Below are 27,097 nucleotides of genomic sequence, written 5' to 3' on the forward strand. Positions count from 1 at the left end.
ATTTGGACACCAATTGCATGTATTGTCAGAATGTCATACAGGAATGTGTTTTATTTAAATGCAGCACATTCATTTTCTCAAAATATGGGAGCAGTTCTATAAACTGTCCCATCTTGGTGTCTTTTTAAGTCAAATTTGCCAGCAAGCACATTAATCTGATTTCTTCACTTATCTTAGCACTTGACCTGATCACTGACTGAATAACAACCCGTTCCAACTTTTCTGCGTTTGAGGCAGTTCTTCTCAAATAGTGGGTCTGGCGCCCCTGGGCGATGTCATAGGGTGTGCGTGTGAACTGAGGAACATGTTTTTTGCCGTATTAGAACATAACGAAGCATATGAAGGGCTTGACTTCACTGTGACTATGGTGGGTGAAGAGGAAGGATTGGCGTGTTGTTTTTTTCTTTAATGTTAATAAGGATACAATGCAGTGCAGAGGTGTACTTATAACAATTTTATAGACAAATTATACTATTTATAGTCGTGGTGGAGAGTAGGGGGCACAACATATTTTCTTCTTCCTACGGGGGCGTAACAGATATCATTGAGAAGCACTTGGTTCAGGTAAAGGAGCATCTACCTACTCAGTGGCATAGTGGTTAGAGTGTCTGCCTTTATATCGGTAGGTTGTGAGTTCAAACCCCGGCCGAGTCAAACCAAAGACTAAAAATGGGACCCATTACCTGCTTGGCACTCAGCATCACGGTTTGGAATTGGGGGTTAAATCACAAAAATTATTACCCTGCTGCCCACTGCTCCCCTCACCTCCCAGGTGGTGAACAAGGGGATGGGTCAAATGCAGAGGACAAATTTCAATAATTGGTACTTTAACTTCATGTACAGTCAAAATAAATTGGGATGAAATTAAACTACATGATTAATGTGATAGTTTGTGATTAATCACATGAGTTAACTTGCTATTTTTGACAGTACAGGCCAAAAGTTTGGACGCACCTTCTCATTCAAGGGGTTTTCTTTATTTTCATGACTATTTACAGTGTAGATTGTCACTGAAGGCATCAAAACTATGGACGAACATGTGTGAAGTTATGTACTTAACAAAAAAAGGTGAAATAAGTGAGAACATGTTTTATATTCTAGTTTCTTTAAAATAGCCACACTTTTCTCTGATTACTTTTTGCACACTCTTGGCATTCTCTCGATGAGCTTCACAAGAGACACCTGAAATGGTTTTCACTTCACAGGTGTCATAGTTTTAATGCCTTCAGTGACAATCTACAATGTAGTCATGAAAATAAAGAAAACGCATTGAAACGAGGTGTGTCTAAACTTTATATGTACATAAATACATAGATATATAAATATGTATAGCCAAAAGTATTGTTGAAACAAAACTGTCAACAGTGAACTGTTACTAAATCTCAGCGTCCATCAAAAGTAAGTAGTATCTTTGTAGAAGTACAATTTTTAATGCAGCTCTTGTACTGGATCTCATTAGATTTGTACAGGTACAGGTAGACCTATAATGCTGAGTCTGAATCAGGTCAGTTCACACAACTCTGTATACAAGGTAGGCATGTCACCCCATCATGGCTCACTTACAGTAGTTACACAACAGCATCCTGACAGCCTATCATAACACACACACACACACACACACACACACACACACACACACACACACACACACACACACACACACACACACACACACACACACACACACACACACACACACACACACACACTCTTCATCATCGTCTCCTTTTATGACCCCCCCACTTCCCACTCCAAAACAGACCTACGCGTGTGCGGCCCTGCCAAGCTGACAGCTCCAAGCTCCGTGGAGAATGAGTCTCGCTTGCATTACAATCGTGCGGGACAGATTCCATTAGCACTATCTGAAATTGAGCGCGGTGAGCGTCAGGGAGCGGAAGGCGGGTGGCAGTGGCAGGCGTGCGCTCTTATCAGGAAGAGCGGCAAGGGTGAGCTCTGACGCCGACGTCACTAATACAGCCGGCCCGGGATTGAACACAACACGCATGCACGCACACACTTACACACAAACCATACACACTTAAAAGAGAAGTTGCATGAGAGACAACAAGCTAGCATTTTTTTTAAAGGCATGGACACAAATAGGAGATGCCAGACGACATGATGTTGTTTTGTTGTTTCTAAGCGGGATCACCCAACAACACAAACATTTGCATTGGGAAACATATGAATTGGTAGCAAATTTGGGTATTATTGCAGATAAATGCAGAGTTTTTTTATTTTTTATTTATTATTTGGAGTTTAAGTCCCACTGGAATCGACACGCTGCTCCCAACCCCCAAATGCAAAAATCCTGTATGTCCATTATGTCCTTTCTTATACAAACCAGTAAATAGCTTGCTAATTTCCAATTAAAAATAGGGTGATTTTTTCACGTTTCTCTTCAAGTGAAACCATTTCCCCTACATCACTAGAATACTATTAGTAGTCTTTCCCATGACACTATAGGCCTGGACAATATGGGCAAAAAATAAAATCTCTAAAAATTCAATAAACAATTTATTTCCTATTTTTTTTCCCTAAAGTTTGGTTTAAAAAAAACTATAAATACAAATGACAGAAATATTTCTAAACAATTGTTACTTTTATTTGGTCAAAAACTAGTAGCTTTACAGGAGACATACAATACAATGTAGCATGAGCGAATGATTCCACTATAAGCTGCTTGTTAGTGCGTGTTTCTTTGTTTGCTGGTACGTTGTTGTTTGTCTTGGAAATAGTTGCATTCCTCCCACTCGACTGAATGCTTCCCTTTAAGACGCTGGATCAAGTACATTGTGCTGCTGCATTTTCAAACACTTGTTTCACGATCTGGGACCTCATGTATTAAGCTTGCTCACGCACAAAAACCTTGTGTATGCACTGTTACACGGCAAAGTTGACATGTATCAAGAGTGAAATGACTGTGGAAATATGTGATGCCCCACTCTAACATAATGGCTGGTGTACACACATTTCTACAGACTATGGAAACTGTGTTGTAATAATAAATTAAGTAATCAAACAAGACTGCAAGTCTTTGATATCTTCTTTGATTACATGTTTGAATGTAAAAGATTGCATTGAACAACATATTACATAATTTTCACAATAAACTTTAATCTGGCTCATGTGAGCAGGCTATTTTATGATCATATTTTGCTGTAAATTACACAAATAATATTTATATTGGGGTTAATCAGAGTCACCCGGCTCTTCAGGTATAATTGCAGCGACTTATATTTTCAAACAGCCTGCAGCACTAATTCCCCTGAGTCTGTTTTGGCCACGCACATCTATCTTCTTCTTCATCTTCTTTCTGACACAACCATTTTATTTTTATTTTGGCTTGTGTTCAGTTCTCGGAGAGATGGCAATGACAAGCTCACAATTGCATTGTAGTTCACTGGAATCAGAAGAAAGAAGGACCTCCTACTAAATTATGACTGGGCAGAGCGTGCAGAGCTCAGTCACATGGCAACTTTCAATTTGATTTGCGTATTTATAAGGAGCCGTGGCCTTGGCGTGGTCCGGACGTGCCAAGTCAAGCAAACACCTGCAGTCATTTCCAAGGTGATTGCGATGTAAAAAAGAAATGTGCTCTGAATTTTCCCTTGCGTACAATATTTTCTGGATTTGAACGTATATCTATTTTTTGGAGAGAATCCACGTAACTCCTAATACAAACGTTTGTACATGAATGAGGCTCCAGGTGTTGAGAATCCAAACCACTGACAACACTATTCTTTTTTCTGAACAAAAGTTTAGCACTCAGTCGCGTTAGCATGAGTAGCCATGTTGTTGATGTGTGTGTGAATCTCCCAAAGGAAATAACGGGAAGGAAGTTACAGAAACTTCAGGGGGAAAAGTAAGTTCTGGAGCAATAGGAGAAAACATGTATTTATCATTTTTTTTAAACTTCTGCAAAAAAATATAAAAATGTTTATAACAATAATCAACAGTACCGCCCAGGCCAACATGGAACCCTATCGCACCACCAACCAAGAAGTAACCATCAGTCCCTGCCCCAGGATCCAAATTATAGTGTGGCATCTGATACTGCTGATGTAAATATTAAGTAATTTTTCATGATCCAGGAAGAACCCTTATGACAAACAAACATTTGTTTCGAAACTATTTTTTTGGGTCACTTACGAGTCTCTATGGAAACATTCCCCCTGCCTCGTATTAAAGAAATGGTCACATCGTCTAACATCATGATTGCATTGATATGTTCACTAATCTTGTTTTAATGACAGGATTTGATTGTGCACTGTTTCATTTCAGTTCATTCATTTATTTGTGTTAGCCCGCCATGGGTCAACACATGAGTAAGATTTTCGCCCATCTGTAAAACATGTTTGAAATGAAATCAAATTATGACGGTTTATAAAAAGGACAATTGATAGACGGGGAGGTGTCACTGATCACCCCGTGCGTGTTGACAGCACTGTGTGTGCATCCCTCTCTCCTGAAGAATTGAGTATAGCTAAATTCATTCATTTTCTACCGCTTATTCCCTTTTTTGGGGTCGCGGGGGGCGCTGGCGCCTATCTCAGCTACAATCGGGCGGAAGGCGGGGTACACCCTGGACAAGTCGCCACCTCATCGCAGGAGTATAGCTAAATGTTTTTTTTAAAGAAGATTAGCGATTATATTTGACTTTTCTTATATTATTTCCAAGGCTTTTTCTATTTTCTTATGTCAAATCATATTTTAAGTTAGGATTCTATTATACAAAACCTACTTTTCTCAAGTGTTGGTTCCAGTTTTTGTGTATTTGGGATCCACATCAGTCCCGGAAATTATAAATCAAGCATGGTTGAGATATTTAGTTACGTCAACAGATAATTCCCATTTATGGGTTAGTTTATTGGCCAAACTATATCGGTATATGAGGTTTGGTCCATATTTCCCAGGCCTACACTCGTGTTACTGACAGTGCTTGCACAGTTTAGGAATGTTCTGTGTTTAATTGAGTGTTACAGTAGGCCTAATGATGGCATTGTGTTTATATGCATGAGTGCACATGTGTACCTTGTTTAAGTGTTAACAATAGAATTGTGATATTTAGGACATTTCATATTATTACAAAAAAATTAGGTGCTACTAATTCTTTTAATTTAGTAGCACCGGTGCTACTGGTGAAAAAGCTAAGCGTAAAGCACTGAGCTCAAGAGTTCAGTGACCAAGACAGCAAGTACATCAAAGGTCAAAAGACCAGTAAGAACCAAAGCTGCCCTGGCCAGGGAGCTGGAGAAGCAGGTCTTACCAGCAGAGACCATCCCCGAGCCATATGCTACCATCACTGATAGGATGAGCCTGGTCCAGAAGATGACGGGTAATGACCAGACTTTCTCTCAACTTGCAGACTCAGCCCTGACTCAAATCCTACATGAAGGAGGGGGAAAATAGATGTGGTCTTCAACGTGTATCGTGAGGACTCAATCAAGAATGCATAGAGCAAACAGGGGGTGCACAACAGGAATACAGTTCCGAAGCATTGCACCAGATCGCAAATCCAGCAATGGAGAACGTTACTCACCCAATCGGCCAACAAGGCCAGCCTTATAATACTCCTGGTGGCTGAGATGAAAACACCTAAACTGAGGTAAAAGCTGAATGACAAGCAGCTCTTTGTCACCAGTGAGTAAAACTTCTCGCACATCACCAAGGATCAGTGGGCAGAGATTGCGTGCCTGCGGTAAAATCAAGAAGAGGCAGATACAAGAAACATTTTATGTGCAGCTCATTCCGCAGAAGAAGGCTACAGTGCTGTTGTAGCAGCAGATGATGATACCGATGTGCTAGTGCTCTGCCTGGCATTCTCTGTCGATATCCCCTGCGCAATATTCCAGAAATGTGGAACAAAGAACCGAGTTCGGTACTTTATCCTCACAGAGCTACGCCAAGGGCCGGCAGACGGTGAGTTTAATGCTCTGATTGGCATGCAAACATACACTGTGAGGGCCATCGCAGGGCGTGGAAAGCTCAGAGCCTCGAAGCTTATCATGAGATCAGGGATTGTTCAAAAAATGTTTCATGATTTGGGACATTCCTGGGAACTATCCATGGACCTATGCATAGAGCTGCTAGCATTCACATGTAAACAGCTCATAATACAGACGACATGAACATAGCCCTTCACCAATTTTTCTGCGCGCAGCATAGAGAGCTTAAAAGTCTAGCCAACTTCTACCATGTGAGGACTGCCTCTTCGTGCATGCTACGCATCTGAACTACCAGGCATCTGGAGAGCCAGTCTTCTGCAACATCCGAAAATACCAAGCCCACTTGAGCATGGCTGGTCCAGAAATGACAATGGTCTGCTGTAAAATGGAAACTCCAGCCTTCGAGGCAGTGCTGCAACTGCTGTCCTGCAACTACAGCCGTAGATGCAAACTCCCGGAATGTCAGTGCATGAGGATGGAGAGAAATGTACAAACCTCTGCAAATTGCACACATGTGACAATCAAACCGAAGAGGATGATCATGACATGATCGGGGAGAGTGTGCAGATATCAGGCACACGGCTAATATCAATGTGATTTGCGTATTTAGGAGTGGGCGTAGCACGGCCAGACCACGCAAACATCTGCGGCCAATTCCATGTTGATTGGGATATTTCAAGTGCTTGGATTAGTGCGTGCGCACACTTTAAAAACATCTGAATTTATTTCCTGTGTACACCGTTTTCTGGATTTAAATGTACGCCAATTTTTAGTAGGAAATCCACGCAACACCTAAAACATGAGGTCCCTGGTCTGGCAGAAAATAAGTATAAGCATACACAACCCTCCAGATTAAGTTTTTTTTTAAAAGCAATACCGACTGGTTTTACGGTCATTTTGGAAAAATTTGGAGACCAACATGAAAACACATATCCTCACATAAACGCCCCCTGCTCACAGGTGTGTCCATATTGCTTTAGACATTAAAAACATGCTACACTAATTAAGTTATTTGAATCAGACAATGACGACAATACCCCTTTGCCTCCCACCACCACCAACTCCAACTCAATGCCACAAATTGATTGCAGTGCCATGAAAAACACTTTGTTGTATAAGTTAGCAAGGTTTTATCACCACTAGGGTTACTCTTTGTCATCAACTGCCTTGTTTTTGTCAGAGCGTACATTGCTTATTGAAGAAAATGAAGTTCAACGCAATGCCGTTGGATGAAGCCACATAAATATGACAATGTTATACTATTTCCTCCTCATAGATATTAACCAATGAAATTCAAACCCAAAGGTCTGTCAGTGTGTGATATTGTTGTGGGTGGCTGGATGGGTGTTTAATGGGAGGGCAAGGTTAATCTTTATGTAGTGGGATCTATTGCACAAGATCGTTCCATTTAAAGGGAGCGCTTTGATGTCTCCCTGCTTGGTTGGCTTGCCGCCTCATATTCCTGCTTTAATTTGCTTTGCAGAGACCACCCCCCACCCCTGAATACACTCTCTCTCGCTCTCTTGCCCGGCGATAAGGTGTAATGAGAAATGTTTTCAAAACGACGGCCAAAGAGAATAATGAACTCCCCCACTCCTCATTCTGACAATGAAAAAAAATTGTTTGGAAAACTAGGAGTTTTTCAAAGCGTGGATGAATGGCGAGAAACGCTTGCATCAGCCCAGAGCGACCCCCCACCTCCGTCCCCCAACCTCCTCAAACGGTTTCCGAGAGGAAATAGCAACTTCATTAGCTGTCATTTACAGGGATTAATAGCGATGCCTCCCCAGGCCTGTCATTGGTCATGGTAACAAAAAAATTAAGAAGTTGACAAGTGGAAAGAATTACCAGTAATGGAAAACATGCAAAAGAAGAAAAATATGCAAAATTAACATGATGATGAGTTTATTTCTAAAAGGCTCACAAATGTGTACATACATTTAAAACAAAAATGTTATTATTAATTAGTATTAACATATTTTTTGGTATCGTTTTTTCCATATTTTCAATTGTTTTTGTACACCGTACTTTGTTGAGATTTTTTTCAAGTGCTCACAGACTTTTTTTTTTTATACAAAAGGAACTAGCAACAAATCTAGCATCTTCCTTTGGTGTGATAAAATGTACTCGTGTTTAGAGACTCTACTTCTGTCCCTCGATGTCCTTGTCTACTTCTGTCGTTCTAATTGGACCTTCTCTTCTTAAAAGCTGCCACTGTCCTCTTAATATTTGCACATTTTGTTCATGGCTGAACATGGGTATGTCTGCAAAATATAAAAAAATCACGTCCAAATCGCAGACATGCTGACAACGCTCCAAAAAAAAGGCCTTATTACACCACAGGAACCTCCTCATTTAACCTAATGTTCCCCCTGTGTTTCCACCAAAAACTACCTGGGGGCGGGCTGTGCAGTCAAACGCTGATTGGTTGAACACAGTAGGGGACGCTTCAAACATACGACCACGGCGACTTCTTTATTTTATAGTTCGTTTTTATAAGATCTGGGAAAATTTACAAAATTCAATGAGGACTCTGGACAGGAAGGCTTGTTTCATCAATGCTGAACTGGGCCAAACCAAAGCAAAATAATTGCAATGTTATATATAATGTTTTATGTCTGTGTGGTTTGGATTTTATGTAAATTTTTCCCATGTTTGCAAACACACCATCCGTGCCTGGAAGGTGATAGGCGGAAAATGAAGAAGTCTTGTTTTGTGTTAAGAGAAGCGTGGACTCACAAGACCAAATTGTTTGTATGGGAAGTAAAACCTGTTGTAATTGTGCCATCTGTAATCAAAAGATTGGTAATTAAAATCAAAAATAGCGTCAGACTTTGAGGGATCTTGTCTGGAGGCTACAATATACTATATCACTTTATGTGTTTTAAAGTAAAAAAAACAAACTTATTTTCAAGGTGTGATAATAAAAATTCTGTGGCAGTGTGCCACATACACATTAAGTAGAAACCCAGTATATACATACATATTTATATATATATACATATATATATATATACACACATACCTACATAACTGTGTGTGTGTGTATATAAATATATATATATATATATATATATATATATATATATATATATATATATACACACGCACACGTATATAAATCCAGCCATTCATTTTCTACCGCTTGTCCCTTTCAGGGTCGCTATCTCACATGCACTCGGGCAGAAGGTGGGGTACACCGTGGACATGTCCCCACCTCATCGCAGGGCAAACACACATAGATAGACAACATATACATGCACATACATAAAAATATATAAATACACACACACACACACACACACACACACACACACACACACACACACACACACACACACACACACAAATCCATCCATCAATCCATCCATTTCCTACCGCTTGTCCCTTTTGGGGTAGCGGGGGCTGCTTGAGCCTATCTGATCTGCATTCGGGCGGTAGGCTGGGTACACATACAAAAACAACATATTCCACCGAGCAGCTTTTGTATTGTTTTAATGCACAAGAGGATGTATGGGAGCACAATTAGAGTGGAGTTAATCATCGTAGTGGTCATTTGGGTGAATTTCAACGCCGGTAGCATCGCTCTATTTTCCCATTACTATCATTAATTATATACTTACTGTCTTCATGCACAAAAAGTTGGAACATTAGCTAAAACCACAATTTTTAAAATTTTAATTTGGGTAAAAGAGCTTTGACATTTTAAAAGTTAAAAGTCAGTTGCACTGTATGATATCGCACATGTAAACACATACAAATGCATAAAAAAAATATATATATATTTCTCTAACCATGGTGGAAATTGTAAGAAATTTCGTACAATATTTACATAAAGTAAATAATGTATACATCTATGTTAAAAAAGATGGTATTGTGCAACAATATATTTTGGCGGGAGAGTAAATTAAAATAAAGCAAAGGGTGTTATACAGCTTTACTCTATTGTGTTTTAAATTTTATTCCTGTGAATACAAGATTTTTGAAAATACATTTCTTTTAATTGTATGTATACATTTATTTGTAAAGAACTAATTATTTCATGCAATCCTCCAAAATTAAAGCTACATTGACAGTATGCAACTGCTATGTATTTGGGTTGTTTTTTTCCAACACATTTTTCAGTACCATTTTTCTCATGGAGGCATTATACCAGCACGGTGGAACAGGGGTTGGAATTTGTATGTTCTCTCTGTGAGTGTGGCTTCTCTTTGGGTACTACGGCTTCCTCCCACCTCCAAAGACATGCACCTGGGGATAGGTTGATTGGCCACACTAAATTGGCCCTGGTGTGTGAATGTGAGTGTGAATCTTATCTGTGATGAGATTGCGACTTGTCCAGGTTGTACTGCGCCTTCCGCCCGAATGCAGCTTGAATAGGCTCCAGCACACCCGTGACCCTGAGAGGGACAAGCGGTAGAAAATGGGAGGATGGATTATACCCTGAATTGTTTGGGTTACTTCATGTTTGACTTATCAATTATGATTTTGGACTGTCAATACAGTGAAATAAGTAAAGGTCAAAAAACGTAAATACCCAAATACATTGCATATTATCAGCACAGCCTCACCTGAATGCCATGCTGCACACATATCGAAAACATTTTTACTGTTTTTAAATGATGGTCACCCAGTCATCCCTCCTCGATCGCTACAACATCACCTCCCTAAAAGGATAAGATAGCATTATACTCCATTGAATGATCACATGTGGGTGCAAGTCAAGCCATGAAAAATAATAAAAAATAACAACTCATAAGATTGTAGCTTTAACTGGATTCGTAATTAATGTCGCTTAATGAACACTTTGTACAGCTCTTTGACTTACAGGAATGTCTACCTTTTTTCAGTGATGTACCGCGTGTAAACTTTTTTTTAATTCAAGTACCTCCTAATCAGAGCAAAGCATTTTTGGTTGAAAAAAAGAGATAAAGAAGTAAAATACAGCACTCTGTCATCAGTTTGTGATTTATTAAATTGTATAACAGTGCAAAATATTGCTCATTTGTAGTGGTCTTTCTTGAACTGTTTGGAAAAAAAGGTATACAATTAACTAAAAACTTGTTGAAAAATAAACAAGTGATTCAATTGTAAATAAAGATTTCTACACATAAAAGTAATCATCAACTTAAAGTGCCCTCTTTGGGGATTGTAATAGAGATCCATCTGGATTCATCAACTTCATTCTAAACATTTCTTCACAAAAATAGAAATCTTTAACATCAATATTTATGGAACATGTCCACAAAAAATCTAGCTGTCAACACTGAATATTGCTTTGTTGCATTTCTTTTCACAGTTTATGAACTTACATTCATATTTTGTTAAATAATTATTCAATAAATATATTTATAAAGGATTTTTGAATTGTTGCTATTTAAAAAAAATCTCAAATACCTATTGGCATACCTTCAAGTACCCCCAGGGGTACGCGTACCCCCCATTTGGGAACCACTGGTCTAGAAGGAAGGCAAATAAAGTATTGAATGTTAATAGTCAGTGTCCAAGCATTAGTTTGTTGTGTGCATCAATAGAGTATTATTTACTGTTTCTGCCAAACACACATTACCATTGAGGATTTGACGTTAATTAGCCAAAATCAAAAGGCACAAATTATTCCACTGAGAGTAGAAAAGATACTGGTCTATAAACCCTGCCTTCATCTTTAATGATAGGCCCCTTGTTGATGCAGTTTGCACACACTCATAACGACTAACATTTAACCTGCTGGTGTACATTTTACTTTTTTATGACTGCGAATAAGCATACTGACATACTTCAACATACTAAAGTAACGTTTTTGTGTTTTAAATAGTTACAACAGGTTGGTTAAGCAATCATCACATGGTAGAAGCTGTGTGTATCTGTGTGGTTTTATAGGCATATTTGTGTGATTGCAAGACGTGAGCCAACTCGCTCGCTAAACAACACAAAACATCTGCAAGAAACATTGAATATATGTTCAACTATATATATAAACAACATTATTTTTCAAAAGGTTTTGTTTACATTTAACGGATTAGGATCAATTTCCACCTACTTCCGGGCTAGGATTTTGAGTATGAAGCGTCCTCTTGAGTATAGGAGTGTAGCATATGACGTCACATCCGGTTATTTTCTTCGCGGTTTAATTCACACGACGGTCAGCAGTTTGAATGTAGCCATAAAATAGGGGAAAAGCGGTAGAAAATGGATGGATGGATAAAACAAGTGAGATTGGGTGTAGAGTTTGAGTGTTGCTGTTCTGTTCTGTGGTGTTGCAATTGTTGAAATAGAGAGATAGGAAAGACTTTTCAAAGACTTCCTAAAGAAGTGGCTCATAAAGGTAATAAAATGAGGGGAAAAACGAAAGTGCGTCGAAGGAAATGGCTCTTAAAAATATTGATTGATTGATTGAGACTATTATTGATAGATTGCACAGTACAGTACATATTCCGTACAATTGACAACGAAATGGTAACACCCGAATACGTTTTTCAACTTGTTTGAGTCCACGTTAATCAATTCGAATATGACTTTCACCATGCTTGTGTCTGCAGCGATCACTTTGAAAATGTTTGTTTGAACATCTGATTTATTTGAGAAAAGTTCTGTGATGCAATCGAGTTAATTCTCCACTATATTAGTAGTGTTTGATAGCAGAACTAAATGTAAAGACAGGACTAGGGATTGCATTAGTTTGTTCTTTTGTGGTTACTATGCCTGAATATAACTACGAGTTGTGCAAATAAACTAAGGTCATTTTAAGTCCTAGTAATTAATATTGTGAATGTTGGTCCAATCCAGCGTAATTTCGTTGTCGATTTTCATAACAGAAACTAAAATCTTAGTTGTTGTGCAGGAAAGTCAAGTGCTTTATTTGACACGGATGACCACATTGTAGCGTATTTAGTGCTTATTGTTAGCATCAAGCAAATAACCCTAATAATATGAATAAACAAGATGAATAAATCGCCCGATTGTAGCTGAGATAGGCAGCAGCGCCCCCCGCGACCCCCAAGGGAATAAGCGGTAGAAAATGGACGGGATGGAAGATGAATAAATCTCTCGTAGGATCAACAGCATATAGCACATCTTGATATTGCTAGCAAACATTGCTAACCAACGGGGACATTTATATCTAATAAAATGAGACAAAATATGAACTTCACATCATAAAACCAACTGCAGAAATGAATTGTAGATGACGGACTAATATTTTTGTAGCTGGAATTCAACCGCAAAGGAACTTATTATTTTCTCATTATCATTACCATCAGAGAAACATGGCACTCGTTATGCCAATCAAATACGTTACTTAGCGATGCACAAATATGTCCAATTTTGTCTTTCACCGATTAATACTTACAAACCCTGTTTCCATATGAGTTGGGAAATTGTGTTAGATGTAAATATAAACGGAATACAATGATTTGCAAATCATTTTCAACCCAAATTCAGTTGAATAAGCTACAAAGACAACATATTTGATGTTCAAACTGATTAACATTTTTTGGAATTTGATGACAGCAACACGTGACAAAAAAGTTGGGAAAGGTGGCAATAAATACTAATAAAGTTGAGGAATGCTCATCAAACACTTATTTAGAACATCCCACAGGTGTGCAAGCTAATTGGGAACAGGTGGGTGCCATGATTGGGTATAAAAACAGCTTCCCAAAAAATGCTCAGTCTTTCACAAGAAAGGATGGGGCGAGGTACACCCCTTTGTCCACAACTGCGTGAGCAAATAGTCAAACAGTTTAAGAACAACGTTTCTCAAAGTGCAATTGCAAGAAATTTAGGGATTTCAACATTTACGGTCCATATCATCATCAAAAGGTTCAGAGAATCTGACGAAATCACTCCACGTAAGCGGCATGGCCGGAAACCAACATCGAATGACTGTGACCTTCGATCCCTCAGACGGCACTGTATCAAAACCCGACATCAATCTGTAAAGGATATCACCACATGGCCTCAGGAACACTTCAGAAAACCACTGTCACTAAATACAATTTGTCGTTACATCTGTAAGTGCAAGTTAAAGCTCTACTATGCAAAGCGAAAGCCATTTATCAACAACATCCAGAAACGCCGCCGGCTTCTCTGGGCCCGGGATCATCTAAAATGGACTGATGCAAAGTGGAAGTGTTCTGTGGTCTGAGGAGTCCACATTTCATATTGTTTTTGGAAATATTCGACATAGTGTCATCCGGACCAAAGGGGAAGCAAACCATCCAGACTGTTATCGACGCAAAGTTCAAAAGCCGGCATCGATGATGGTATGGGGGTGCATTAGTGCCCAAGGCATGGGTAACTTACACATCTGTGAAGTCACCATTAATGCTGAAAGGTACATACAGGTTTTGGAACAAGATATGCTGCCATCTAAGTGCCTTGTTTTTCATGGACACCCCTGCTTATTTCAGCAAGACAATGCCAAGCCACATTCAGCACGTGTTACAACAGCGTGGCTTCGTAAAAACAAGTGTGGGTACTTTCCTGGCCCGCCTGCAGTCCAGACCTGTCTCCCATCAAAAATGTGTGGCGCATTATGAAGCGTAAAATACGACAGCGGAGACCCCATACTGTTGAACGACTGAAGCTCTACATAGAAAGGGAAAGAATTCCACTTTCAAAGCTTCAACAATTAGTTTCCTCAGTTCCCAAACGTTTATTGAGTGTTGTTAAAAGAAAAAATGATGTAACACAGTGGTGAACATGCCCTTTCCCAACTACTTTGGCACGTGTTGCAGCCATGAAATTCTAAGTCAATTAATATTTGCAAAAAAAAAAAAAAGTTTATCAGTATGAACATCAAATATCTTGTCTTTGTAGCATATTCAACTGAATATGGGTTTGAAAATGATTTACAAATCCTTGTATTCCGTTTATATTTACATCCAACCCAATTTCCAACTCATAAGGAAACAGGGTTTGTAATTTGTGGACCCCTCAGATGTAAAGTCATGATGTGCCTCCAATCTTTTCTTTTTTAAATACCGTGAGTGTCAAGTGAAGTGAGGCAGTAGTAACCTCTTCAGGACGATAAACGGTATAAATCTTTAAAAATATATATATTTTTCTAAGAGTGTAAAAATCATTCCATCCCATTTATAATAATTATAATTGTTTTTTTCATGATCACTTTTATATTTCCCTCAAAACATATCAAAATACGCCTAAATCTGCACTGATTCCTGTAAATAAACAGTAGCCTAATGTGGATCTGTAGAGTTTAAATCGGGGATCCCCATACGGCCCACGGGAAGTCCCAAGTTAAAACTTTTTTTTAATCAGTCCAGATCAGGGGTGTCAAACTGGTTTTCATTGAGAGCCACGTTGCAGTTTTGGCTGCCCTCAGAGGGCCAGCCGTTTGTAACATTAATAAAAGAAACATACATTGCATGATATTGTCACACGATGACCCATGTATTAAATTAGAAAATGTATATTTGACCTACACTATAAGAAAAAAAAATTTGTGGCTAAATGGTCACACTATTTTATTGTGAAATTCTGGCGATTGAGTTGCCAGTTTTTTTAGTTTTTTTGCATTAAAAATATGGTTGCTGTTTTCACAGTGTATTACTGTAATTGTAAAAATGGTACCACGGTTTTTTTCTTACAGTAGGATTCTGAAGACTGAGCTGTTTTAAAAAAATATATATATATTGTCATGTTCACAGTTTACAATTTGATGGATAACTTGCTTTGAAATCATAAGGCTAAGTGGATATTTATGTATGTTTTACCCCCAAAATGTTTTGAATGTATGATAATATAATATCTGTTGCATTATTAGATGGTTAAAGTTCAAAATATATATAACTGCATGAGGTACATGTCTTTTTTCTGTCAAAATAGAAAAAGAAAGAAACACATAGTTCTTCCTTGATGCATATTATTTTTCAGGCTTTCACGGGCCATTCAAAATTATGTGGCGGGCCAGATCTGGCCCCGGGCCTTGAGTTTGACACATTTGGTATAGATGGTCGAGAGTCAATACATCGCCTGAAACCTAGAAGTGCCCGGATGTGTCTCTAGGTCATGTGATTGTAACCCACCTCCACCAAAACTTATTTTCAATTTGAAACGAATAAAAAAAGATTTCGGACATGTATACAAAAATAACCCCATTCAAAAATAAAAATGTTATTATTAAATAAATAGTTTGCGTATGCAACTCTTTTCTCTTGGGCTGGCTATAACAAGCAGGTCAATGGCACGTCTCTCAATAGCCTAAACTCTGCTCATGACCATACTTGCCAACTTTGAGACGTCCGATTTCGGAAGATTGGGGTCGGGGGGCGCACCCTCAGTGTGACATGTATGGCTGTTGATCAAGTACGCTGACAGGCAGTTTGTACAGAGGAGCAGACGTGGCGACAGGTGAAAGAGGACACCTCCAATATTGTTGATTGGGTGGAAATCAGGAGACCTGAGAGATTTCCGGAATGGGCACTGAAATTCGGGAGTCTCCCGGAAAAATCGTGAGGGTTGGCATTGGTAAGTATGCTCATGACCGAACACAATATTGTACTTCCAATCATTATGAAGTGAATGGTGTACATACATTTCTTATCTGCAGTTCAAAATGTTTTAAATATTAAAAGTTACCTTGAAATGTTAAAAAAAGGATGCATTTTCAAATATGTGTACATTATTTAGGAATAAATCCATGTATAACTACACAAAGGTTTTTAAATCAGCCTATTCTAATTAGGGAACAATACAAGTGTTTACTAGTAAATCAAATTTAGGAGATGTATAAAGTATAATGTACATCAATTCCAAACAAACTATGGGTTGTACCAAATAAGTTCTCAAAATAGTATTTTACAGTATGCTTGAAAAAAAAGACTGCATTACATGTCGTGGTTACTCTAGGAATAGGCTTTAAAAAGCTTTAAAAGGAAAAAGCATTCTTGCCGGTTATTTTGGTCCATAAACTTGTGAATATCAACCACCCTCTAAAAGTCTTTCTGACTTGAGTCTATTTGCTATTTTTAAGCCAAACGTTTACTATTGTATGGTTTCTTATCACATTTGTGTGTTGAGGCATTTACAGACTGCCAACATGACTCTTTTCTATTTTAGAAAATGTTTACAAAGAGGTGATGTAACTTGCAGCAACCTCCCAGCCTCTGGTGAAAGCTTGCCCTCTCTTGGTAGGCTGCAAACACAGCATCATCTCATTTTAGAGGAATACATTTATTTAAGCTTGAAAAAGGCCAAAATCTCAACACAAAAATCACAAACAAAATACAGCCGATGGGCACTTTATCACAGCTTTATTGACATGTGTATAGCGATTGTCTGTGCACCGTTCAGGTTACAGAGGATTATCATGGTAAAATAATATAAAACAGCTGTACAAATAACGCTTTGTTATCAAATGCATAATTGACCGTGCGAGGTGGTGTATAATACGTGTCGGCTACTCACTCACCTACAGAGCTCATACTTTATATAAGAAGAAGTTGAGGTTTAAGATTGGAAAATAATTGTTAAAAAGTCATAGCAAACCAAACATTTAAAAGGAAATAATACTGGATATGGATCTAATATAGGCTAAAAATCATTGAAAAAACTATAGAGTTGAAAATGTATATGGTCAACTATGAAATAAGATAAGGCAAAACAAAACTAAAAAGAGGTGCTCCAACAGTTCTTCCATCCACATGCCAACATGTAATAGTCATGTATTTTGGCAGGCTGCGTAAAGTTTCATCCTTTATTTCCGTACAAGACAACACTTTCCCCTGCTAACCTTCTATAACCACAAGATAAATGCTCTTGATGTTTTGTAGAAATTAACCCATCCCTCGTTACAAGAACCACCAAAACCACAAGAGAGTTTGGAGACATTAAATTGTTGTAAAAAGCAATGCAAAAAGTGGTAACGGAACTGTAACTAAACATTACAAATGAGGAATGCATACAAAAAATTACAATAAAATATGCTGACGTAGGCTGATTTCCTCCTATTCTCAGGGCATTGAATCGATCGCCAACACAACTGTTTAAGTTGTTTTAGAAGACGTATTGTCTTTCATCAGAGTAGGCTTCAATTCAGTCCCTGCTCAAGGACAACAGAATATAACCAATCTGAGGGGATGTTGTAGGACCGAGCATTGATCCTCTAAAGTAGTGGCACATTTCAAAAAGGACGGTTTCAATCTTGTGGAATGCAAAACAACAGCTGTTAGAAGAAAGATTCAATATCTTAGCCTCACAAAAAACACAGCACAGCCACGTTTAGCCTGCGAGTCCACCAGTGGTTGGCTGGTTAAGGCCACGCTATTCTCTCTTACTGTCGTGCATGACAAAATAATGAAACAATTTTTGTTGGGGCATGCAATTGCCTTAGAGAATAAATACTTGGGTCCTACGCCATCCCCTCAGACAAGAGCTGTCCGTTCTAGTCTTTGACTGATGAAGTATGTTCGGATCAGAGGCCAAACAACTTCTAAGACCACCGGAAGTGTCCTTGAAAATACAATGACCTGAAAGAATGAGAATATTGGCAGGATTTTTTTTCTTATCTGCAGCATTTGGTGGCAAATATTGGCATTACAGTACAACGTGGGTCTGTCAAGTATGAGGATTTTTCTCTTTTTTCCATACAATGTTGCATGTTGAACAGCAAAAGACTCGGAAGACATCATCAAACACTCTGAATTAAGAAGGCTGGAACGCATTTGAGAGTGTGTGTGTTTGTGTGTGTGTGTGGGTGTACATGCAAGCGAGTGAGCGTGTAGCATATCCACTCTACATCTTCCATACGACGTTATTATGTTCAAGCTAGGTCGTCACCAGGGCTACATCGCAATATTCAGTTACAAAAATAGTTTCACAATATAAAGACCATTCAATATGAGCACCAGGGAGAGGCTAGGACACGCAGCCCGCGTGGTTGGCTACATTCATTGTTCTACGGTAGCACTGTGTACACAAACTCAATGTGTTGTGTTGTGTTTTGGTGTTTGTGTGTGGCGAACATATTGTTGGCAACAATTCTGTTATACACTTGCGGGCTCTCCTGACATCCCCAGAACATACTGGACAACTTTCACTGAAGTTAAACAACTAAATCAGTTAGAAAAATAGTCATATATCTTTTAAATACTGAACACCCTTACTCCACATTTCTAACAAAATATGTTTTTCTTCGACACGTACATACACGTTCAAACTAGAAGGGAAAAAAATGAGGTTATTTTTTGAGGTTACGCAAGATCTAACCTTTGGACACGCCACCAACACACTGACACACCTTAAGAAACCTACAAGCATATTAAGGGGGCAACCAGAAGTGTGTTAACGAGTTAATGCTGCCTACTAATGAGGTTTATGCAAGAATCTATATAGACTAATAATTGATTAATTATTCAATACAAGAATTCTGTCAATTTCAGATAACTTGATTATTTTCTCTAATCCCTCAAGTTTTCCGCCATCTAAAAGGAATAATAAAATAGTATTTTTTAATTGGTTAATTTCACACGTGCCAAAACTGAACACTTAATTCATGTGTCCACCGGTTTCACATACAACCGTTTTAAAAAACATTGAGAACCATTTTGAAATATTTAGTGTTATCAGTTTTATTGGCCGTCTGGTGTTCCGTCTACTACCGGTAAATAAGCTTTTAACACTTTGGTTCCATCATAAGGTTGTCGACAACAGAACACGCCTCTAGTTGACCCCCAAAACGCCAGAACTGTATTTGAGGCGATGTCCGCTGGCCATAAAAGCGAGCGTAAGTTCTTAGCTTATACAAACCAGTGAGTGCTGTTATTGCTGTTATTTCGGAGAGTTGTGTGAAGTGGATCTTACCTAGTCTCCCAAAACCTTATTTACACTCCTTTGGCTTGATGATGGGGTTGGGATCTGGGATCTGCTTTCTGCAAAGGTGAAGTCCTACTGTACAATACATCGCTGCAATTTGTGTGGTTATGTTCCGAGAACATTCGCAATTAGCAAATTAATGCAAGGAATTGAAATGCCCACAAAAAAACTCATATTTTTGACCCAAATAATTATGTATGATACCCTGAGCCACCCTATGCTATTCCTTGCTTACACTCCCCCATCTAAACCTTCCCACAAGCTTGAGATTGACCCTCTAATTCAGATTAATATTTGCAATAAAAGCGAGTGCTGTAATTATTAGATCATATCCAGCTTCAATAAGCCTTCTCGTTTTCATTTAACTAATGTTGTTTTCTTGCCTTAAAAGAAGTTAACAAGCTAAATTCAAGCAATCCATGTTTGAACCCCAAATATGCCTAAAAAAATGTAAATGATAAAATGGATAGGTAATTATTAATGATAATGAAAGATGTTTGATAGAACAGATGGAATCGGAGTAACAATCTAGCCTGGGCGCCAGGCTCGCGCAACAACCACCGCCTACTGTACATCTCCCTTTAAAGCAGCTGGCGTTGGTACATGGCTCCACTGCTCTGCAGGCCACTTGGTTGTCCCTGCTAGCCGTTGTAGAAGGCCTTTCTCATCAGCTGCATCTACATAATCCACACTGCCTACTTAGGATCATATAAGAACCTGAGTTCACCTCAATGCAACAAAACTAACGGTCAAAGGTGATGTTTTCGGCTTCTTGCACTGACGTCACATTGTTTCATCGTACAGTCGTCCCTCGCCACATCGCGCTTCAATTATTGCGATGTAACTTCATCGCAAATGTTTTTTTTAAATATAACAACATTCTACATATTTTTGGCCTAAATTAAATGTTGAATTAAGTCTAATATGTATTACATTATGTGTGTTATTTTCTGTTATTATATTGTGACAAGTGCAGCATGGTGGTTTGGGGGTTAGTGTATCTGCCTCACAATACGAAGGTCCTGAGTAGTCCTGGGTTCAATCCCGGGCTCGGGATCTTTCTGTGTGGAGTTTGCATGTTCTCCCCGTGACTACATGGGTTCCCTCCGGGTACTCCGGGCACCAGCGCCCCCCGCGACCCCAAAGGGAATAAGCCGTAGAAAATGGATGGATGAATGTTGTGACAATTGATTAAGATATTCACCAAGAGGGACTTAGGTTTCTGGGTTAAGGGTGAATTATGCTAACAACATGGCAACTAATCTTGGCGCTCTCTTTACCGTGACAATCAAGTTGAGCAAATTTTGGCAGAACAACATTTTGAGGAACTTTATCTTAGACACCTGTCTCATCAATCACATTGTTTCACATTGGTTAGACTTTAGCGTGAGCTGTTTTAAAAGACGAGACGCGAGACATACCAGTATCGACGTGCCACTTAATGTTCACAAGACTGCTATCAGCAGCTGTCGGGCAATGCTAAGTGTAGAGGAACTCTGTTGATACACTGGAATAACAACACAACGCAGGACACGCAATGCTAACAACACAAAATGCTAACAATAGGGCTAATGGTCGTAGCTGCAACTCTTAGTTGACCAAGTTTTCACAGAACAATTTACGCCCATGGTCTCAGCACATGGAAACCCAGTTTCTACGCCATGGTCGTGTTGTATTGGTCAGGCGACGGCTACAAAAATGATGCTTCGAGGATCCAGTGAATGAGTATATTTAATCTACAGTAGAACACACTCAAGGCTACTATATTGGGTAAAACGAGAGTTAAGGTGACTATATGAATGATATTTCATGCTTTGAGGGCTCTAATTATGTTTAAAAAATTTTTTTAAGAAGTCGTAAACAGTTTTATATGCTCTAACTAAGAAAATATTTGATTTATTAATGATAATCCTACTTTGTGGACATTTCATTACAATGGTCAAGCCTGGAAACAATTAGCCGGGATAAACGAGGGATGACTGTACATGCATGTTGTATTATTATGCTTTACTATTGCGTGTAATAAGTTACAAACTTCTGGTGAATGAGATGTTTTTTGGCAACCCCCCCCCCAAAAAAACAACTTATTTCTGGAAATACAATCATTAAATTTGGGGGGGAAAAAAATCAGCGAACTTGCTGGGGCGCGAATGCTGAATCTGTACTTTGTGAATAGGCTGATTTAATGGAATGGACATTAGACTAACATGAAGTTCAGAGGAAATCAATGGCCTTATTGATTTCTCTGTCACAATTCATTTCGTCACCTCGTCTTCAGATCCTCAATCCATCAACAAGCTCAAAGGAGAAATAAAGCCAGGAGTTGCATACGCTACAAAACTGTGTTTGTCAATACGCAAGGAAAGGATCCGGCAAATCTTCTTTGTGTTGGTTTTGTTAGTCGATGGGGCCCTGGAAGATGAGCCGTGTCCATCCTGGCGAGCTGAGGGCAGAGGAGCAAAAGGGACACACGGGCCTGAAGGCGTGCGTCCCGTGAGGCAGCGGGGTGTCCGCCCAGTACCTGGTTGTCCTCTCCGAGCAAACGTGGCCGCACGGCACAAAAGCATAAGTGGGGGCGCCGGCATCTACATACACAGCTGGCTCGCAGCCCAGCCACAGTGGCACGTAGGGGCCCACACTCCGGCACAGCGGGCACTCTCGGCGCACGGTGGAGCCATCGCCCTCGCCTGGCTCCTCCTCGCCCTCAGATCTTTGACCCCAGTCATGGCGTCCGTGGACGTGGCCGCAGGTGAGGTAGACCCAGGGCTGACGTTCTTCGAGGCTAAAATGAAACCGGTTTTGATTTCTTTAATTCAACTGGAATGAAGAGGTGGGGAAACTTTCTGGGAGAGGTTGGGGCACTTGGGTAAACTTTTTCTTTTTAACCAGAAGTTGCCCTAAAGTTATTGGGGCCTATCGACCTTTACTGGAAAAAGTCCATGGACTCAGGAAAGGACTAACAGTTTCCAAGGTACTTCTTAAGGTTCCAAAGAAATTGCATTTTCCAGTAAACAAAGTATTGTTTACTGAACACTGTAAGACTTTTCTTAAAGGGGACCAATTATGATATTTTTCTATTTTTAAAACACTTCATTTTGGCCTGCATAACATGCTACTTACTGTATGATGGTTCTTTGGTCAGCATTTTGCATAGATTTAGCTGTAAAGACATCATCAAGCCACTTTTTGGCTGCTTCTGAAAACAAACTGTTTTGGATCCAGAGTTGTTAAGATGCAAATGAACCCCTCCTTTAACCCCGCCCTTGCGGCCATATTTGTAGTTTGAGAGAGAAGCTTCCTTCAAGGAAGCAAATATCTTATTATTATTCTATTCAGAATCAGAATCATTCCATCTTTAAGTGGATTAGTGCTAGATAACAATGATCACACAAAATATCCACACTAATACACTATTTGGACATTTTCAATTTGATGTGGACTCACTTGTGTTGCCAGACATTTACACACAATAGCTGTGTGTTGACAGTATATTTACAGTATTATACAAGCTGCACACTGATTAATCTAAAGTATATTCCATAATATTGTCCCTTGAGAAAATATACTCTGATGAAAAAATGCACTTCAGGATGTGTACCTGTGGCTGCGGGGCAGGCTGGGAAAGGCCAGTGTGCTGAGGCCGACAGGACACTGAGGCCGAGAGGCATTCAACTCCTGGCGAAGCGCCTCCAGGTGGCGTAAGGTGGGAGCGCGCATGAGGCCCTCGCCCGTGCGCCACAGCAGTGTGGCACCGCACAGATCTACCAACGAACCGTCCCGTAGCGCACTGCTCTCCCCTTCCGCCTGCAGAGAGTGACATAAAAGTGTTTAATATTAATAGTAATACTGTATAATAATAAAGGGTACCTCAGGTAGATTGTACAAAATCCAAAGCAAATGTTCCCATAAGAAATTACATAAACCCAATTAATCCATACCAGACACCCAAAAATATTAGGGATGGACAATATTTTTTTTTAAGTTGATAACGATTAAGACAACTTCCTGCTCTTCAAGACCAATATTGATAATGTTTGCATATTATACAAATTGTTGGATGGATATACATAAATTTAAAAAATGTGTATTAAAGTGTACTGTGTGCACACCTAGATGTAAGAAAGGGTCAAACAAAAGGTGGATTTGACAAAGTGTACCTGTAGATACAGTATGTCCTGACAAGATCCAGTATCTTCAACGATGGTAAAGGGCTGGTTGTTCATTGCCATCATTTCCATGATCAAATCACAGATCGCTTAAGTACTTTGGTCATCTCTCGCAAACTTTTTGCAGTTTTAAAATGCTGCGGCAATAAACAAACCCCATCTTTCTTTGCGGCTGGTTTAAGGGCAGCTTGTATAGCAGCAGGCAGGCGTCTTTGTGGCTTTCAAAACACTGTTTTAGTGGTTTTGGCGTTTCAGATAAGATTTTATGTTTATTTCCCTGCTCGTGGGATGTTTGCACAATGTTAGGTGCAAATAGTATGTGAAAAGCCTTTCTCTGAAACAGTGAAATAGTAGCACATTAATGGCGCCACATTTGTTTATTGTGAGCTTTTTATTTTTTTTATTTTAAATCGGTTATCAGCACTATTTTTTTATGGTATAGGATTTATCGTTCTGCCTTAATTCCTTGCATATTTATCGTGCACCCCAAAAGAATATAAATAATTTATTAATGGAAAATAATTAAAGCTTTACATGCCATAATAAATGTGAAATACATGTAAAAGACGTCTAATGTACAAATGAAAGATTTAATCTCACTTTAACCTTTTATTTAGGACTATTGGTGGCGAAGATGGTGATGAGTGCAGAGAGAGGAGAAAAGGGGAGAGACACCTTTATATTTTGCTACGAGTTTGTTCTTGAATTCAATGGCGTTTCTCGCCTTCTTTATCAAAGTGCTGACAAACAACTTTTTATGGCCCCATGGTGAATTACTTTTAGGGGTGGAACGATTGATCAATAGATTGATTTATATTCCTAAAATTGAAAAAAATCAATCTGTGCTCGGTTAGTTGGCTTTCCAGAAGATATCTAACATTCATTTAAAAAGGTAATTAATTGATTTTATAAGTACTACAAAAGGAAACAATGCCCTTGAGAACAGTAACTTTATACAAAGATGTTTTTAGCACTTTTAAAACATTTAAAGACTGTGAACATTAGCAAAAAGATCGAAGATGGCGCTTCACAGGGGCCGACATCGCGGAGATGTCTGAGTCAACTTTTACATTTATTTCTTACCGTCTTGTGCAAAGCTCGAAGGACATACTCTGAATACGAATTTTATGATTGGACGACCTTAGTAAAGCTGAGAGAGCACAGCAATTTCAAACTGTTTGACCCAGCTACGCTGGAGTCCTTCTCTGAGCTAGCATGCTATTCCAGACGCTCAGACTGCTGCAAACGGGGGCAACAGACAGCAACAAGCGGTAAAAGCAAAGTGCGGCTGACAGGGAGGAGCTGACCGTGGTTATCAAAGGAAGGCCAACTTTTCCGGTTGTGCTACAGGCAAATGTTTAGTATCTAGAAAATATGATGGATGACCTTCAACTTCAGCGGCAAGACTCGCAAAGGACGTACAGCTGCCCTCGTTAAACAAGCATGGTTCACAGACAGTAAGATTAATTCAAACTCATGGTCTGAAAATGTGGAATATCTGACTTTAAAGTTAAGGCCATTTTATCTTCCCAGAGAACTGCAATGTATTATTGTGAGTGTTGTGTACATCCTCATCTAAGGAGGAGGCTGCACTGAAGAAAATAAATCACATGATCATGATGGGTATTAGAATACATATTTGGACACTAGAGTGAATGTTTTGGGTGATTTTAACCACAGTAATCTATGTTAATACTCTGACAAGAAATAACAACAGTATAAGAAACTTCACCTGTAGTGTTTAGTGTTCAGTATTTATATTAGTCACACTGGTTGATTTTTTGGCTAAAAAGTTACCGGATCACTGCATTGTTTACAATTGTATCATCATATTGTTTCATATCTTATCGGCAACCACAAATTCTGATTTGAATCATTAAAACAAATCGTTATACCCCTATTTATTTTGAAGTTGTAATCAATTAAAAACCAGAGACAAATAAGCGGACAAAAGGACTAGTTTGTTGTGCGCAAATGTTTGACCGTAAGATAACCAATACGGCATTCAAAACAGCAGCAACATTTTTCAAATTTTTTTTGTAAAAAAACAAATCAATAGGGCAAATGAAAACCAAGGTATTATTTAAATAATAATACATTAACAACAGATTATTGGCAACTCACAAGTTTGCCCCTGCTGGGTCCAGAGCGTGTCTCCCGTAAGGCGTAGACGTCGCCACAGACCGAGATTTCCCGCCACAGCCCCTGCTTGGGGTCCTCAGGGAAGCCTTCCGGATGCATAACCAGCACCCCGTTGGTGGTCAGGCCATCCATGTGTCCATCGGGATTCTTCCACTTGGTGGCCTTCTCCTGAGGAGACACGTAGTTTTTACTACTTCCTGTCATGGAACCCATGAACTAATTATGTCAATAAAATGTGCACAAACCCCCAAGAAGATGTTTTTGGAGGAGTCAAAGCCAGCAGCATAGATGCGCGCCGTGTACGGCGGGTGGCGCTCACACACCACCCTGCACGCAAAACGTGAGATGGTGCTGGGGGCGATGGAGGGGTCCTCGCCCTCCTTGGATCCACCAGATGTGTCCGTTACTACGAAGTCGATGGGACTTTCTGTAGAGCGTCCGATCTTTAAAATTTGGGTAGATATAAATCAATATTGTGTTACGTACCATGTTGACAGTAGGCTATTTAAAGAGGTTTAAAAATTATTTGGTGCATTACCTGGAACATGTCAGTGTTGTTGTCATGGCAATACTCCACCACCACAGTCTGATTGCGGGACAGTGTGAAAGAGATGCTGTGTTGCCCCCTGCTGTGAACCGCCTGCAATGACACAAAGCAGTTGAGGAGGTCGGAGATAATTACTATCAACATGGGTTTGTGGATCTACTACACTCGCTCTATCAGTTATACTTTTTTTTTTAGTGAAGTGCCCCCTGTTGAAATGTTTTGATTAAAACATTGCTATAGCATCACCATCTGATTTTTTGTTACTGAACAAAACACTGCTCTTTTGGAGTGGAATAAAAATACACTTGAAAAAACTTCAAGTGTAAAAAAAAATAAGCAAATAATTACAAAAAAAGGCTTTGTGCACATAAAATCAACTTTGGTGCCCTCTTTTGGAATTATAATGAATATTATAATAAACGTAAAAACTTTATGTAACGGTAGTAGTTTTTTTCTAA

The 27,097-nt window shown here is 39.2% G+C and overlaps 1 protein-coding gene across 2 annotated transcripts in view; it reads right to left on the reverse strand.

Moving 5' to 3' along the window:
- The window catches only part of LOC133553179 (E3 ubiquitin-protein ligase pellino homolog 2), a 56,729-nt gene that overhangs the window by 9,851 nt on the left and 19,781 nt on the right, over positions 1 to 27,097 (reverse strand). Inside the window, exons 4-8 of one of the 2 annotated variants that reach the window (XM_061901091.1) lie at positions 26,631 to 26,732; positions 26,338 to 26,535; positions 26,075 to 26,260; positions 23,383 to 23,588; positions 17,208 to 22,566 (exon numbers count right to left, since the gene is read on the reverse strand). In XM_061901091.1, the coding sequence (XP_061757075.1) occupies positions 22,182 to 22,566; positions 23,383 to 23,588; positions 26,075 to 26,260; positions 26,338 to 26,535; positions 26,631 to 26,732 (1,077 nt within the window). In that variant the 3' untranslated portion in view covers positions 17,208 to 22,181. Of the gene's footprint in view, positions 1 to 17,207; positions 22,567 to 23,382; positions 23,589 to 26,074; positions 26,261 to 26,337; positions 26,536 to 26,630; positions 26,733 to 27,097 lie in introns of those variants that run through there. The other variant, XM_061901092.1, reaches the window with a different exon arrangement.

Source organism: Nerophis ophidion, linkage group LG05 (genome assembly GCF_033978795.1).
Source record: "Nerophis ophidion isolate RoL-2023_Sa linkage group LG05, RoL_Noph_v1.0, whole genome shotgun sequence".
NCBI classification, from domain to species: Eukaryota; Metazoa; Chordata; class Actinopteri; order Syngnathiformes; family Syngnathidae; genus Nerophis; species Nerophis ophidion.